General features: G+C 34.8%; 1 protein-coding gene across 2 annotated transcripts in view; it reads right to left on the bottom strand.

Moving 5' to 3' along the window:
* Positions 1–16037, bottom strand: part of LOC123530491 (uncharacterized) — a 62421-nt gene that overhangs the window by 4986 nt on the left and 41398 nt on the right. The window contains exons 7-9 of one of the 2 annotated variants that reach the window (XR_008366023.1): positions 9366–9736; positions 6076–8322; positions 364–566 (exon numbers count right to left, since the gene is read on the bottom strand). Coding sequence is in view for 1 of the 2 variants with exons in the window: in XM_045311269.2 (XP_045167204.2) it covers positions 6076–8322; positions 9366–9736 (2618 nt within the window). In the remaining variant the exon portion in view is untranslated. The remainder of the gene's footprint in view (positions 1–363; positions 567–6075; positions 8323–9365; positions 9737–16037) is intronic. The other variant, XM_045311269.2, reaches the window with a different exon arrangement.

A 16037-nucleotide genomic window follows, 5' to 3' on the forward strand; every position in this document is an offset into this window, starting at 1 on the left:
GCAATTACTGACATATATACATCTTTAGTATCGAAAATAAAAACAAGGCAGACATTAAATATCATGCTGATACACATGTATGGACTGATATTCTATAAGACTTGGGACACAGGAAAATAAAGAGTCTGTATCATTCTGTATTACATAATGTAAAGGTTATGACACTTAAAGTTGATCAAACATTACTGCGTTTAGTATTATACATACACTTCAGAGTTCCAAAATATACATTACCATTTGATGTCAAACACACCAACGACTGCTGAGCAAGTTAAAATACTATAAAAGCTAGCTACAACATGCAGAGCAAAAACATCTTTCACAAAAAAATAAAAACAAGCAGATACAAAATGAAATTTTTACCTTTTACAATAAACTAATGTCTGGCCCTCAGCTGATCGATAGAGATGATTCAAGAAATGATAATTGCACAAGACAAAAACACTAAACTGAACAAATATGGAGGTCATGTGACTTGGACTGATCATGTGACTAGTTACTGCGCTTGTGGAGAGGACGGAGAACGAGGACTTGAGTTTGCTGACGCCATTTTATACCGACGTCGCCTGCAATGAGACAAATATTGTAGTGAGTTGCATCTCTGACTTGTAATGAGCTGTCACTAGATAGTGCTACAGTTATACATTAAAACTACAGTACTTCTGTTAGTAAGAAATAATGATCATTCAATGGAAAATATTTCCTCCTCGAGTCATTTAAACATTATTTATGTTTCTTCAGTCCTGGATCAGACAATAAGAATTCTGACAGTTGTCCTGTGACCTTACATCTTAAATCAGTCATGTGATCTTAGAACTAAACAAGTACTTGTCACAGTGACCTCTGTGTCACAAAAAAGCTTGCTACAAAATAAATATATACAAGTATATCATGGGTGCATGATTTCACAATAAAATAGTGTATCAACAACAATTATAACAACAACAACAGCAGTCCTAGAGACAACAATATCCCCTGCCTCGGTGTTTTACAGAGAAATATTGGCTAAATCAGTACTTAAGGAAGCAGAAGTAATGGTTTTGCACACCAAGTTATTGTCATATATTGATAAAACATTTTTCTTCAGTAATTAAAAAGGTTGTGCCCTACAGAAAGTGCAATAAAAAGGAAAATTCAAAAACAATCTGAGGTAGATTTCCAGTTCTTGTACTATGCCTTACTGTGGCAACATTATGTTTCATTTCAATATTCACTTCATCAGTTTAAAGGTTATAATCTGGACCAAAAGTTAAATACAAAAGAGAAAATAAACAGAGTTATGGGTCTTTTGCTATGCACTCCACAATGACACCTTTAACCATTATGACATGTTGCATGATGTTCCCTTCAGTGGTTTTTAAGTTATTGTACAGACAAAAGAAAATTAAGTATAAAAAGGCAAGTTATTAAAAAACTATTAAACATGGAGACAAGGTTCCTTTACTCTGCACTCCGGTTCATTGCCATCTATCATTAGTTGATGTTTTATAATATTCACTTAAGCCGCTTTAAATTTATCATACGAACAAAAGAAATTAAGTACAACAAGAGCACCGCCTTGCGGGTGCTGACGCTCATCTGATTTTTTTTGTGTAATAGAAATATTGTCCTACCCATGATTTTCTAAGTCTAAAAAGGGCCATCATTCTTGCAAAAAGCAGGTTAGAGTTATGTTTCTTGATGTTCAGTGTCCACTTATGATGGTGAAAAACTGTTGCAAGTTTTAAAGCAATAGCTTTGATAGTTTATGAGAAAAATTGACTTAAACATAATACTCAACCAAGAAAATTATTTTCTAAGTCCAAAAAGGGCAATAATTATTGCAAAAAGCAGGATGGAGTTATGTTGCTTGCTGTACAGGGTCAGCTTATGATGTCAACAAGTGTTGCAAGTTTCAAAGCAATAGCTTTGATAGTTTAAGAGAAAAAGTTGACCTAAACATAAAACTTAACCAAGAAATCTGATATTTTCTAAGTCCAAAAGGGGCCATAAATCTTGCAAAAAGCAGATGGAGTTATGTTTCTTGCTGTACAGGGTCAACTTATGATGGTGAACAAGTGTTGCAAGTTTTAAAGCAATAGCTTTGATAGTTTAGGATAAAAGCTGACCTAAACATAAAACTTAACCAGAAAACTGATTTTCTAAGTCCAAAAGGGGCAATAAATCTTGCAAAAAGCAAGATGGAGTTATGTTTCTTGATGTACAGGGTCTGCTTATGATGGTGAACAAGTATTCCAAGTTTCAAAGCAATAGCTTTGATAGTTTAGGAGAAAAGTTGACCTAAACATAAAACTTAACCAAGAAATCTGATATTTTCTAAGTACAAAAGGGGCCATAAATCTTGCAAAAAGCAAGATGGAGTTATGTTTCTTGCTATACAGGGTCAGCTTATGATGGTGAACAAGTATTCCAAGTTTCAAAGCAATAGCTTTGATAGTTTAGGAGAAAAGGTGACCTAAACATAAAACTTAACCAGGCAACGCCGACGCAGACGCCGACGCCGACAACCGCTCAAGTGATGACAATAACTCATCATTTTTTTTCAAAAAATCAGATGAGCTAAAAAGGGAGATTATTCAAAAAAAAAAAATCAAGATAGTTATGCTTCTTTCACTCTTCACTTCAATATATTGACATCTACTGTTACGCTAAGTTTCATTATATTCTCTTTAGTGGTTTGAAAGTTATTATCCGAAACAGTTTGATGGTACAGTCGATCCTCCTCAATCTTTCACAGCTAGGGATAACAAGACAACTGTTTATATTTTCTATTACACCTTTTCTGAATCTGAATTTTGTTCAACGGTTTCTAACATAAAACTGCTGTTATTGTAATCACCAAGGTGTGTTTTCAAGAAAGTTAACGCGTGTTCACAAGGAGATATGTGCTGTAAAAATGTCTATATACATGTATGTGTGTTCAATAGTAAAATGTAAACATTTTATGCCCTATATAGAGAATAACAGGTTACTGTCTTTTGTGAAAGGGTTTCTCAGACGAGGCTAGATATGGTCCAGGAAGGAGACAGTAACCTGTTATTTTATCTATCATGCCTTCTGATTTTTTGTTAAATAGGAGCGCAAATTACTTCAAATATACGGTAATCTTTGCTTAAATTTTTACAATGATGTAAGCAGTGTTATCATAAGTAGATGGGGCTCTTACAATCTGATGTCCTTGGACTTTATCATAGGTTTACACAGTGTAAAGTGTTCTCAGGTCAGTGACCTGAGAAAGGCTGCTTTTCTCAGATAGGCTTTATCAGGCAGTTGTTATAGTAATGGCATGATAAAATGTATGACTAAATCAAATTGGAGAGGAACCTAATGCTCATTGAATTATATATTTAATCTAAAGCCTTTTACATATTTCATGCCAGTCTAGTATTGATGCATGATGATTTCTTGCCACTGCAGAATCCTTTGGGATAAGTTGGTGCCCTAAGTCCGTAACAAATTCCTCAAGATTCTGCAGATATTACAACAAGAAACAAGAGCACCGCCTTGCGGGTGCTGACGCTCATCTGATTTTTTTTGTGTAATAGAAATATTGTCCTACCCATGATTTTCTAAGTCTAAAAAGGGCCATCATTCTTGCAAAAAGCAGGATAGAGTTATGTTTCTTGATGTACAGTGTCCACTTATGATGGTGAAAAACTGTTGCAAGTTTTAAAGCAATAGCTTTGATAGTTTATGAGAAAAGTTGACTTAAACATAATACTCAACCAAGAAATGATTTTCTAAGTCCAAAAGGGGCAATAATTATTGCAAAAAGCAGGATGGAGTTATGTTGCTTACTGTACAGGGTCAGCTTATGATGGTGAACAAGTGTTGCAAGTTTCAAAGCAATAGCTTTGATAGTTCAAGAGAAAAAGTTGACCTAAACATAAAACTTAACCAAGAAATCTGATATTTTCTAAGTCCAAAAGGGGCCATAAATCTTGCAAAAAGCAGGACGGAGTTATGTTGCTTGCTGTACAGGGTCAGCTTATGATGGTGAACAAGTGTTGCAAGTTTTAAAGCAATAGCTTTGATAGTTTAGGATAAAAGCTTACCTAAACATAAAACTTAACCAAGAAAACTGATTTTCTAAGTCCAAAAGGGGCAATAAATCTTGCAAAAAGCAAGATGGAGTTATGTTTCTTGGTGTACAGGGTCTGCTTATGATGGTGAACAAGTATTCCAAGTTTCAAAGCAATAGCTTTGATAGTTTAGAAGAAAAGTTGACCTTAACATTAAACTTAACCAAGAAATCTGATATTTTCTAAGTACAAAAGGGGCCATAAATCTTGCAAAAGGCAAGATGGAGTTATGTTTCTTGCTATACAGGGTCAGCTTATGATGGTGAACAAGTATTCCAAGTTTCAAAGCAATAGCTTTGATAGTTTAGAAGAAAAGTTGACCTAAACATAAAACTTAACCAAGAAATCTGATATTTTCTAAGTACAAAAGGGGCCATAAATCTTGCAAAAAGCAAGATGGAGTTATGTTTCTTGCTATACAGGGTCAGCTTATGATGGTGAACAAGTATTCCAAGTTTCAAAGCAATAGCTTTGATAGTTTAGGAGAAAAGCTGACCTAAACATAAAACTTAACCAGGCAACGCCGACGCAGACGCCGACGCCGACAACCGCTCAAGTGATGACAATAACTCATCATTTTTTTTCAAAAAATCAGATGAGCTAAAAACATGTGCTACCTTGGTATTTCAACTGCCATATTTTAAGATAATGTGAACTATCCATGGAAATATCTCATAATTTGCCAAGGAAATACTGTCTATTCATATCAAAATACAGAGAATATTGATTCTGTACAAGGATATAAAACCATCACAACAGCAGTGGCTGTTGTTAGGCAATAGATGTCAAACAGAACATAAAACCTGGACTCCTCTTCTAAATGGCTATGTGATCTATAATCTTCAATGCAACAGAGGTGTGCACGTCAAAGGGAAGATTAGCATTACTATTTAAGGCAGTTCTGCACATTCCGATCAAATTTCTACAATGTAGAGAATTTGATTAAACTCTGATTTTTCAAAACTTTAGAATATACTTAGAAAAGTCAGCAAATAAAAAAGATAGGGTCACGTGCTTGCTTCTTTTGCTTGACTGACTTGAAAAATTTGGACCTCACGCAATGACTATGGGAAAATCATAACTTTAACATTTTTGCAAATAGAAATTTTTCTGCAATGTAGATTTTAATAAAAGTTCTCACTGTCGTAAATAAACATATGGTTTAATGTGGTAAAATAAAATGTAGAGGTCAGTGTGCTTAGTTTTGAGATATTTGACCATGATTAAAGTGAACTGCACTTTGCACGCTAAATTTTAAGACATTATTTTGAATTATTTAACGTGTCAGATGTTTAACTTTAGAAAGATAGTAACAGTGCCATTGTAGTAAATTTACTCACAGTCTGCTATTTATTCATAAAATGATTTTCATTTCTGTATGCCGAATCCAGGCTTTATTCTGCATTTTTCCAGATAAATGATGTTACAACATCACTTCCGGTTTATTAAACATGCAGAACTACCTTAAGTTGAAAAAGATCTTTTAGTGGAAAATTAAAATTGCAACTTAATACTGCCAAAACAATTGGTAACTCCATGAAAATCTCATGCCAATAAGTCACTGACATGTAATTTTCTTACATTATATCAAACTTCCATGAAAAAAGTTCTAAGACCCCTTATGACAGAACTACCATTATTCTCTTAGCTGTTATAATACAACATGTAAGCTAACCATATACCGTACAGTAACAATAAAATGTACGTTAATTTTGTTAAAAATCTTGTGTAAATATAGAATTACTTTTTTTCAATAACAGTCAGTACAGACACCATTTTATGCTTATAAAATATCTCTTTGCAGAATTCTTAACACCCTCAAATTGAATAAAACATTACTAAAAGAAATATAATTAAGTATTCATTTATAATATATACAACCATAACAGGCCACAACATCAAAATTGTAACTACACAATATACACACATACCACTGAAAATATACAATGAGACAAGACATGTACCACATTAAGCTAACAATTTCTATATTTACCTAGCGGAATATACAAGATTCTTCTTTGGCGCTGTTCCCTGATCAGGCGGTTTTGGTACTTTCTGGTTAAGGTCAAGCGGTGGAACAGGAGTGAGTAATTCCGGTTGAGAATTTTTGATGTTTTCATTTCTTTCAACACGAGGAGCTGAATTTGAACGTCTTTTTGATCTCCTCTCTCTCCTTTCCTTATCGTCAGCAAGTTTTTTCTCATCTTTTAATTTATTATCTTTCACATCAATGTCTTTGTTATCAACAATTGCATTGCTCTGTTTACTACTACTTGGCACATTATTAAAATTATTTTGAAAATTTTCTTCTAATGGTGATATAGTTGGTGTTGCACCTCTGGTTCGTATATTTTCGTCTATAGTTGATAATGACTGACGACGTCTTACTTTATCTTCAGACCTAGAATTGCTACGCCCCCTTTCTTTACTGTCACGACTTCTACTCCGTGATCTTCTTGCTAATCCAGCTATATCACCATCAGATTTCGTCTTCTCTTTCAGTAAAAAATCTATTGGTTTTAATAAATGTCTTGATTTTGCGGGAGAGCCAGTTACATTACCGTCAGACTTTTTATCTTTTGCAATTTTATCTAGACTATCTGAACTCTTTTCTTTTCTTAAAGTTGAACTAGACAATTTTCCAAAGCCTGATAACTTTAAATTGTTCAAAACCGCTAATTTCTTAACATCTGACAAACTTTCTTTGTCTTTTAAAGATGATTTAGATGGACTAGTAGGATATTTAGAAGGAGCATTCATTCGATTTCCTAAATCCTTTGTTAATTTATCACTAACAGTATCACTTAATTTGTCTGAAAGTTGACTGGGTATGGTAAATGCATGAGGTATTGCAGAATAATCTGAAGTTTGACTCATTCCTATGGCACTTCCTTCTTTACTTTGTTTTTCACTTCTTCCTCCTCTTGACCTATCACTAACAACTGCACTGAAAGAAAAATCTCTAGAATCTAAGCCTAAACTCTTTTCTTCCATTTTTTCTTTAATGAAAATGTTCATTTGTTCTTGTGGGCTGTCTTCTATATCATCATCTATAAATATCAAAGAATTCCGCATTAACTTTCCATGGTCTTTATCAGTGTCAATATACATAGAATTTCGTGCAACACTGTCTAACCTCAAATCATCCTCGTCAGCTAAAGTGTTCATCAAATTGATTTTGTTTTTTGACTTTGTGGTTGACTTATGAACTTTGCCGTCTGCTCCAATGACCTCCTCACCCCCTTCCTCCTCATTTTCACTGTTCTCTGTACTTGATGCAAAGCCAGACACACCTTGCCACTGACTAGCATGTGTGAATGGTGCTGCTCGAGTTGCATTTTCATCAACATTATCATCACCCATAGTGTGAGTTCTATCATCAGTTTGCATAATTGCAAATGTTAACTGAGCTCTGCTAATTAAATGCTCGGGAAATGAGTTTTCCACAATATTGCACGAAGGTTCTGACTGGCGTCTTGGTACTACACCCCTATCCTTTTCACTCATATTTTCTGGCACACTAAAAGCTTTGGGTATTTCAAGTAATTCTTTTTCTCTACCCACTTTTTCAAAATTTCTGACTAACTGTCTAACACTGTGTGTTTTTGTCTGAGCAGTTTCGTTACTTTCAGCTGAAGGTATAGCTTCAGGTACTAGTTCTTCATCTGTTGCACTAAATTTCTGACCCACAGTTAATCCCCCACCAATTTTATTTGTAGCACTTTCAAATCTTTCAATTTGTGGTAAAGTTCGACTTGGCTTTGATACTATAGCACCATCTTGCTTGGTAGCACTTGTCTTTTCAGGCTGAACATTTTTAATTTCTGGCTTAACTACTTCATTCTCTGACATTTTAATAGTCACTCCCACTTCCAATTCTTTTAAGTTCTGTTTACTATCACTTGTTTTAAGAATTCCCTTCAACTGTGTATCCAGTTTTGCTAAATCCTCCACAGGTTTTTCGTCTTTATCCTTTTCTTGAATTTTGTGGTCATTTTCCTTGTCCTCAACCTTTTCTTTAACCTTTTGCTCTGCTAAATGCTTTTCTTCCCCATCATTTCCATCTCTCATGTTTTCTGCCTCTTTTTCTTCGCGAAGTTTGTTGTCCATAATTTTATATTTGTCATCAATTATATGGTCTGCTTCTTTCAGTTTTTTCAGATTTTCTTCTCCATCATTTTCACTCAAATTTTCATCAATTACTTCAGTTGCACCATGGCCTGGTGGGTACTGGTTTAAACTGTAAACATGCATGAAGAATAAGTGTGATGAAAAAAAAAAAAAAACAGATTTATTTAAAGACAAAACACAATTAGAAATATTTAAGATTTTAAAGGTAAAATCTGTTTATAACGAAGGTACTAATAGTTAGATTTACCTTGATAAAGCTAAGCAAAAAGGTTGCAAGAAAATTTATGATCAATTAAATTTTAATTGATATTATATGAATTATTGTGTAAGCTTTAGGTGTGACGTTCCTAAGTTCAATTTCTGGTCAGGGCTGTGTTATGGTATAGGACCTGATTACTAAAAAGGAAAAACAAATGTATAATCAGACCAAGACTTGAACCCTGGGCGTCAATACTTTTCTGATGCTCTACTGACTGAGTTGGTATGATGCCTACAAACAGTCTCCCTTTTAAGTAATCAAATCCAGATCAATACCATGGCATACTCTCTCACTATACAGAGAACAAGGTGGACAAGATCCCAGAGTACATACAGTCACAGTACCACATTGGGTCCCAGCTACCTACATAAATTCCCCTTTTTGATATTCAAGTTCTACACTGTGACACTTTACCAACACTGGGTAAAAATTAAAGTATCTAAAATTTTTCATTTCATTTTCATATCATCTATTTAATATCACTTTCTTCTTTAATATCTCTGTATATAAAGCCAATTCTGAAGAAGTAAAAAGTATTGTGTACTTGTGAATGAAATCACAATTTGCATGGTAGTTTACTCATTTTTTCTACTTTTCCTTATTTCTCAATGTAAGATTTTTCCCTATTTCTCAATGTAAGTCGAACAGCTTATGTGTGATACTAAGAGAATATGATGATAAGGTGAATTTATATTACATCTGCGAAGGAGCGGTTTTCACAAAAACACTTCTGCAGAAATAAATTTATGATGAACAAACCTGGTAACATAATTCAGCCTGGAGTAATTCCCGCTAACATTAAATATGGAAGATAACAACGTAATTTTTTTAATGTTACTGAAACATGCTGAAAGGCAAGAAAGCATTTATGTTACCTTGCTATAAAAACTTACCCAAAGCCAGGAGATTGTTTAACACCAAGAGGAGGTGAGGTAGTTGTTGTTGTTGTTATCGAACCATCAGCGTATATCTTCTCCCAATCAAACGGATCACTCTCTTTAATATTTTTCCTTCTCATACACTGCTCAAATAGGTTCTGTAGTAATGCGTAATCCGGTTTCTCAAAGTAGTCCAAAGAATTGAGATGTTCGAGGAAAGTTCGGAATTCAGATGGCATGTTTTTAAGTAGAAGGGCATGGTCATATTTTTCTTTCATAATACCAACTTGTTCCTTGTCTTTGATTTTCCTCCAAGGCAACTGGCCAGCAAGGAACTCTATTAGCATGTAAAAAAGTGACCATAGATCATCATGGCGGCCCATTTCCTAAAAAAATAAAACACTTCAGTACAGATAAGACATCTCATACCAAGTCCTGTTTCCTACTGGCTTGTATTGTGTGACAAAAAGTGACAAGGGTACCATTATTTATATAGTTTTCAATGACTCTACTTTACCACAGACACACTGAAAGGACAAAATGAAAAGGTTTTACAATGAAGTTATTTCAATCTCCAGAACACAAACAAGAGGGTCGTGATGTCCCTGGATCGCTCACTTGAGTAGTTTGAGCTATATAGACATGTCGTGGGCTGAGCGCGAAACTATTGTAACTGTATATAAATAAAGAACAAGATACAATAGTTTCGCGCTCAGCCCTCGATGTGTAAGTAATCAGGTAAGAAAGTCAAATACAGTACGTTCCACTTAATTGCATATCGGTTAATCCCATATCCCGGATATTCGCATACGAACTTGAAGCACCGATCCATCCCTATATAATTACCTTTAAAGATTTTCGTATAATTGCATTGAATTTTTAATCCGTCCCGCTTAATTGCATAAAACATTTGGCTAAAAGTCCACTAATTTGGTAGCAAACAGCGATAAAAATGATCAAAAGATGCCGAAAATTTACTGTGAATTACTCTAGCCGATCAGCTGTTTCACGTCGCCTAGGTGACAATCGGTGCGTGACAAATTCGTCAACGTGTGAATCACTCAGGTAAATTGGTAATTTAAATATGGTAAGTATGTACAGGTGACGTATTGTTACACTTTTATCGATCTGCACGAGAATTTAAGACCTTTTGTTGTACGTTTTTGCGGAATGAATGTCGGGTAACATCCCCCACCCACCCATGTTGAAAGCGAAAAAAAAATAACTTGATGATTATCGGTAATTATTCTGTTGATAAACAATGTAATTGGCCTTGTTTTCATCATCAATTAACACCCCTTCAAAGAGCTAAAAGAAGTTTGTTGGTATCATGACATTAGAAGTGGAGATCAAAGCTGTATAGTTTCCCCGAGATTTTCGTGGCATTACGTCATGTTTTCGCGCCATGTTGCACATCACTGTTTGATCGTACCTCCTCGGTTCTTAAGTGCTGAGAAGTAGATCTAGTGTTGTAACAATCAATAAAAAAGCGTCTTTTTAATTTGTTACAGCGAATGTGCAATATCCGTATAAACTGACAGGTAAACGTGTCAAACTATAATAGCGGATTTCTTACCCCTGTGACCTTTTTGCCCTCAAGGAAATTACAAAATGGTTTGAGAAGAATATCTTATTATAAAGTGTCGTGTCAAAAAATACAAGTACATGTACAAAGATTCATTTAAAACTTATTAAAAATACGCAACAACATTATTGTTTTTGTTTTTTAACTGCATTTTCTATGTACGTTCACGAGGTCGCGTAACAGAAATCTGTGCAAAAATCGTTTTACTTCATATTTTTGAATTGCTGCTGCCTTTTCATTATTTAAGATTTTTCTATTCTGTTTTTTTTTTGTACTTTCTGGTCAAAAGTCTGAATTTTATGCACATAGTTTGTATCATCTATTTACTTTTAGAAAGTAATAAGTATTTAGGATCGCGCTGTTTGAAATTTTGCAAGTAATTTTATCAAAAATTCGACCGTTTTTATAGAATTTTGCCAACATTTCTGTTAAAAGCTTTTTTAAATCATTATAGAATTCAAACTATATTACTTCTCAATCGGTGTTGAAAATCTGAAGCGATAAAATAAAACAAGAGGGCCAAGATGGCCCTAGGTCGCTCACCTAAGAAACACTCCATAACAGTGTAAAACATGTTTGACCTAGTGATTTCATGGAAACAAATATTCTGACCAATTTTCATTAAGATTGGACCAAAAAATTGGTCTCTTGCGATAAAACAAGCATTTTCTTAGATATGACCTAGTTTTTGACCCTAGATGACCCATGTTCAAACTCGACCTAGATTTTATCAAGGCAATCATTCTGACCAAAATTCATGAAGATCAACTGAAAAATACAGCCTCTATCACATACAGAAGTTTTTCCTTTGATTTGACCAAGTGACCTAGTTTTTGACCTCAGATGACCCATATTCAAATTCGACCTAGATTTCATTAAGGCAATCAACCTGACCAAATTTCATAAATATCAACTGAAAAAAACAGTCTCTATCGCATACACAAGATTTTTCTTTAATTTGACCTAGTGACCTAGTTTTTGACCTCAGATAACCCATATTCAAAACCGACCTAGTTTTCATCAAGGCAATCACTCTGACCAAATTTCATGAAGATCAATTGAAAAATACATCCTCTATTGCATACACAATGTTTTTCTTCGATTTGACCTAGTGACCTAGTTTTTGACCCCAGATGACCCATTTTCGAAATCAGCCTAGATTTTATCAAGGTAATCATTCTGGCTAAATTTCATGAAGATCAGTTGAAAAATACAGCCTCTATTGCATACACAAGGTTTTTCTTTGATTTGACCTAGTGACCTAGTTTTTGACCCAGATGACCCATTTTCGAACTCGGCCTAGATTTCATCAAGGCAATCATTCTGACCAAAATTCATGAAGATCAATTGAAAAATACAGCCTCTATCGCATACACAAGGTTTTTACGTGATATGACCTAGTGACCTAGTTTTTGACCCCAGATGACCCATTTTCGAACTTGGCCTAGATTTCTTCAAGGTTATCATTCTGACTAAAATTCATGAAGATCAATTAAAAAATACCGCCTCTATCGCATACACAAGGTTTTTCTTTGATTTGACCTAGTGACCTAGTTTTTGACCCGAGATGACCCATTTTCGAACTCGGCCTAGATTTCATCAAGGCAATCATTCTGACCAAAATTCATGAAGATCAATTGAAAAATACAGCCTCTATCGCATACACAAGGTTTTTCTTTGATTTGACCTAGTGACCTAGTTTTTGACCCGAAATGACCCATTTTCGAACTCGGCCTAGATTTCATCAAGGTTATCATTCTGACCAATATTCATGAAGAAGAATTGAAAAATACAGCCTCTATCGCATACACAAGGTTTTTCTTTGATTTGACCTAGTGACCTAGTTTTTGACCCGAGATGACCCATTTTCGAACTCGGCTTAGATTTCATCAAGGTTATCATTCTGACCACTATTCATGAAGATTAATTGATAAATACCACCTCTATCGCATACACAAGGTTTTTCTTTGATTTGACCTAGTGACCTAGTTTTTGACCCGAGATGACCCATTTTCGAACTCGACCTAGATTTCATCAAAGTTATCATTCTGACCAACATTCATGAAGATTAAATGAAAAATACAGTCTCTATCACATACACAAGGTTTTTCTTTAATTTGACCTAGTGACCTAGTTTTTGACCCGAGATGACCCATTTTCGAACTCGGCCTAGATTTCATCAAGGTTATCATTCTGACCAATATTCATGAAGATTAATTGAAAAATACAGCCTCTATCGCATACACAAGCTAAATGTTGACAGACGACGGACGACAGACGACAGACGACAGACGACGGACATCGAGCGATCAGAAAAACTAAAGCTAAAAAATGAATGCGTGACGCGCGTTTTTTGTATACGTGTTGATGAACAAAAGTAACGGCGTTGTAAGTTAGGCATTACGATAGGTCGCACGTGCTCGTGGAATGGAAAATTACCGGCATGGCGTTTTGATATCTGTACGATTCGCGGGTAAATTCCAGTCAGTGGTAAATAAAAAATATTGTCGTTTACAGCTTTATTTGTTTAAAACATACACAGGTATGATTAATCACTCCATTAGTGACACATTTTCTAATTAATGTTGCCGTATTGATTCAAAGTAATAACCATTGCTCCTAGAGCAGCCGAAGCATACCGAAACAGATGCCATATAGGTATATTCGGATAAACGAATAGCCCGGTTATTCGCATATTTTGCTTTGACAAATTGGGTATGCAAATAAGCGGACTCCACTGTATAAGTAAGCATTGAAATCTTTTCCCAGTTGTGTGAACATGTTTCAAATGTCAAACTGATGCTAAAATATTAAGGAAGTAGGTCCGTAGGTCACATTCATGGTCACTAAGTCAGTTTTAAGATCTGTGGGCAAAACTATATATTTCATCCAAATTTCAAGGCTGTATCTTAAAAAACAAGAAAGTAGGTCAGTAGGTCAATGTCAAAGTCAAGTGACTCCTAATTACTCGGGGTCATCAGGTAATTATAATTAAACAGCCTAGGAGATATAATCAGATCATTTTTGAAGTATTTTTTCCTATACAAATCATATAAAAACTAAGTGACCCGGGGTGGGGATTTAAGGATAACATGGTGTAATAGCCATATTTTATATCTTGTAACTGGATGGTAGTATTTAAATGAAATTTGGTTACTTTAAAAACATTCAAAATTAAAAACTTTTCACCGAGAGATTTTTCAAATTTTATCATTTTTTGGGGAGATAATCGGTATTGAAGTTAACATTGATGCCTATGGGAAATATATAATTTCTTTGATTATGAGAATCTGAACTTGAGTTTCGAGAAAATTTTGCAGTAGAAAGCTGAATTATATGATTCTGATACAAATATCAAAAAGTAATCTAAAATTCCCCGAAGGGAAAAGGAGAAAATAATTTTTTTTCCAGGGGAGATAACTCATGAAAACCCAAAATAATCAGGGGAGGTAATCAAAAGGAAAATTTTGAGAACTTCTGTCACTATGTAACTTGTCAATATGCACCTTATTTCTATCGTTTGACATTTTCAAAGCTTACATTATCAAGTTGTATGTACGCTTTTGGTGAAATTGAGGCATTACACCATGTTATCCTTAAATAGACCCTGGGTCATGATTTGAAAAATCTTAGTAAAGGACCACCAGACAATGCCACAGGTAAAATATCTAAGCCATGTGCCTCTGAGTTTCAGGGAAGAACATTTTTTTCTGTTTTTTCTCTAGAACTCTATGTACATTCAAGTGATCCCGGGGCGGGACCAATATTGACCCTTGGATCATAACTTGAACAATCTTGGTAAAAGTCTATTAGACAATGCCACCTAACATATATCTAAGCTCTAGGTCTTCAGGTTCAGAGAAGAAGATTTTTGCAATTTACAATATAGTCATATAGGGAAAATAAGCCCTGCCCGCTGGCGGCCATGTTTTTTTAACAAAACAGAATGGCTTAAGCAATTTTGGTAGAAAGTCACCTAGAGATCACTTTTAAAGATTTTCCTTTTGGTTGCCATGGCAACCACAGTTCTGAATGGATTTTAATTCTTCTGGGCAATTTTGAAAGGGCGCCATCCATGGATCATTTCCGTGATGTTTGGTGTAATCTACTAAGTAGTTTTGAAGAAGAAGATTTTTTAGAAATTGTTGATGGATGGACAATGGACATCAAGCGATCAAAAAAAACTCACCTTAAGCCATTGGTTCAGGTGAGCTAAAAAAACACCTAAAATATAGCATACCCTTTGACATATAAAACATCTTTCAAAGCCCTTGTGGAGAATAACTTTACATTATACATATAAAAGGATAGTTACATTTAGTGTTATTTCTAGAGCGACGCAGCGGGGCGCCCCGCCCCGCCCTTTTTAACTGCCGCCACGCTGCCCTAAAATCGGTCCTATGTTCCGCCCCTTTACTGCCCTTTTCAACTGCCGTCAAAGTGCCCTAAAATCGGCCCTATGCTCCGCCCCATTACTTCGCATTAGCCTCAAATTTGCATAATCACCTAAGCGCGTGTCGTATCGATTCAGCAGCCTGTTGTATACATAGGCGATAATTACGTCACGGAGCGTGAACACACTACAGGTCACATGTTGTGTAATGATTAAATTATGTCAGCGTTATAATGATGTACGGAGATTTGATTGAAAGTTGTAATTGGGATCAAGGGATTACGACTAATTGTATAAATTAATACAAATAAAAGGACTTTGATCGGTGATAAATACGCAAAATTAAACATTGATTAGAATCAAAATATTGCCGTGTTTGTAACGCTATTAAAGAGACAATGGATTACGGTGCTGAAAACAAAAAGGTAAAAATCTGAATTCTAAAATTATATGTTCTTGTATCATTCTTAATTCAGAATTTGACGAGTTATAAACCATACATTCATAGTTTAAGGGGGAATGGTACTTTGTCAAAATTTAAGATTTGCTGATTGTCTTATATACCAAAATAGACTTGAAGATATTTCCAATTGATATCATCATCTTTTAGAGCAATAAACATGCGTATGACGTTACCATGACGTCGCAAACATGACCCGTTTTCGCGCTTTTTACGTCCGTTAATGGTAGCACTAAAATAGTATAAAAC

The sequence above is a fragment of the Mercenaria mercenaria genome, chromosome 1 (genome assembly GCF_021730395.1).
Source record: "Mercenaria mercenaria strain notata chromosome 1, MADL_Memer_1, whole genome shotgun sequence".
Classification (NCBI taxonomy): Eukaryota; Metazoa; Mollusca; class Bivalvia; order Venerida; family Veneridae; genus Mercenaria; species Mercenaria mercenaria.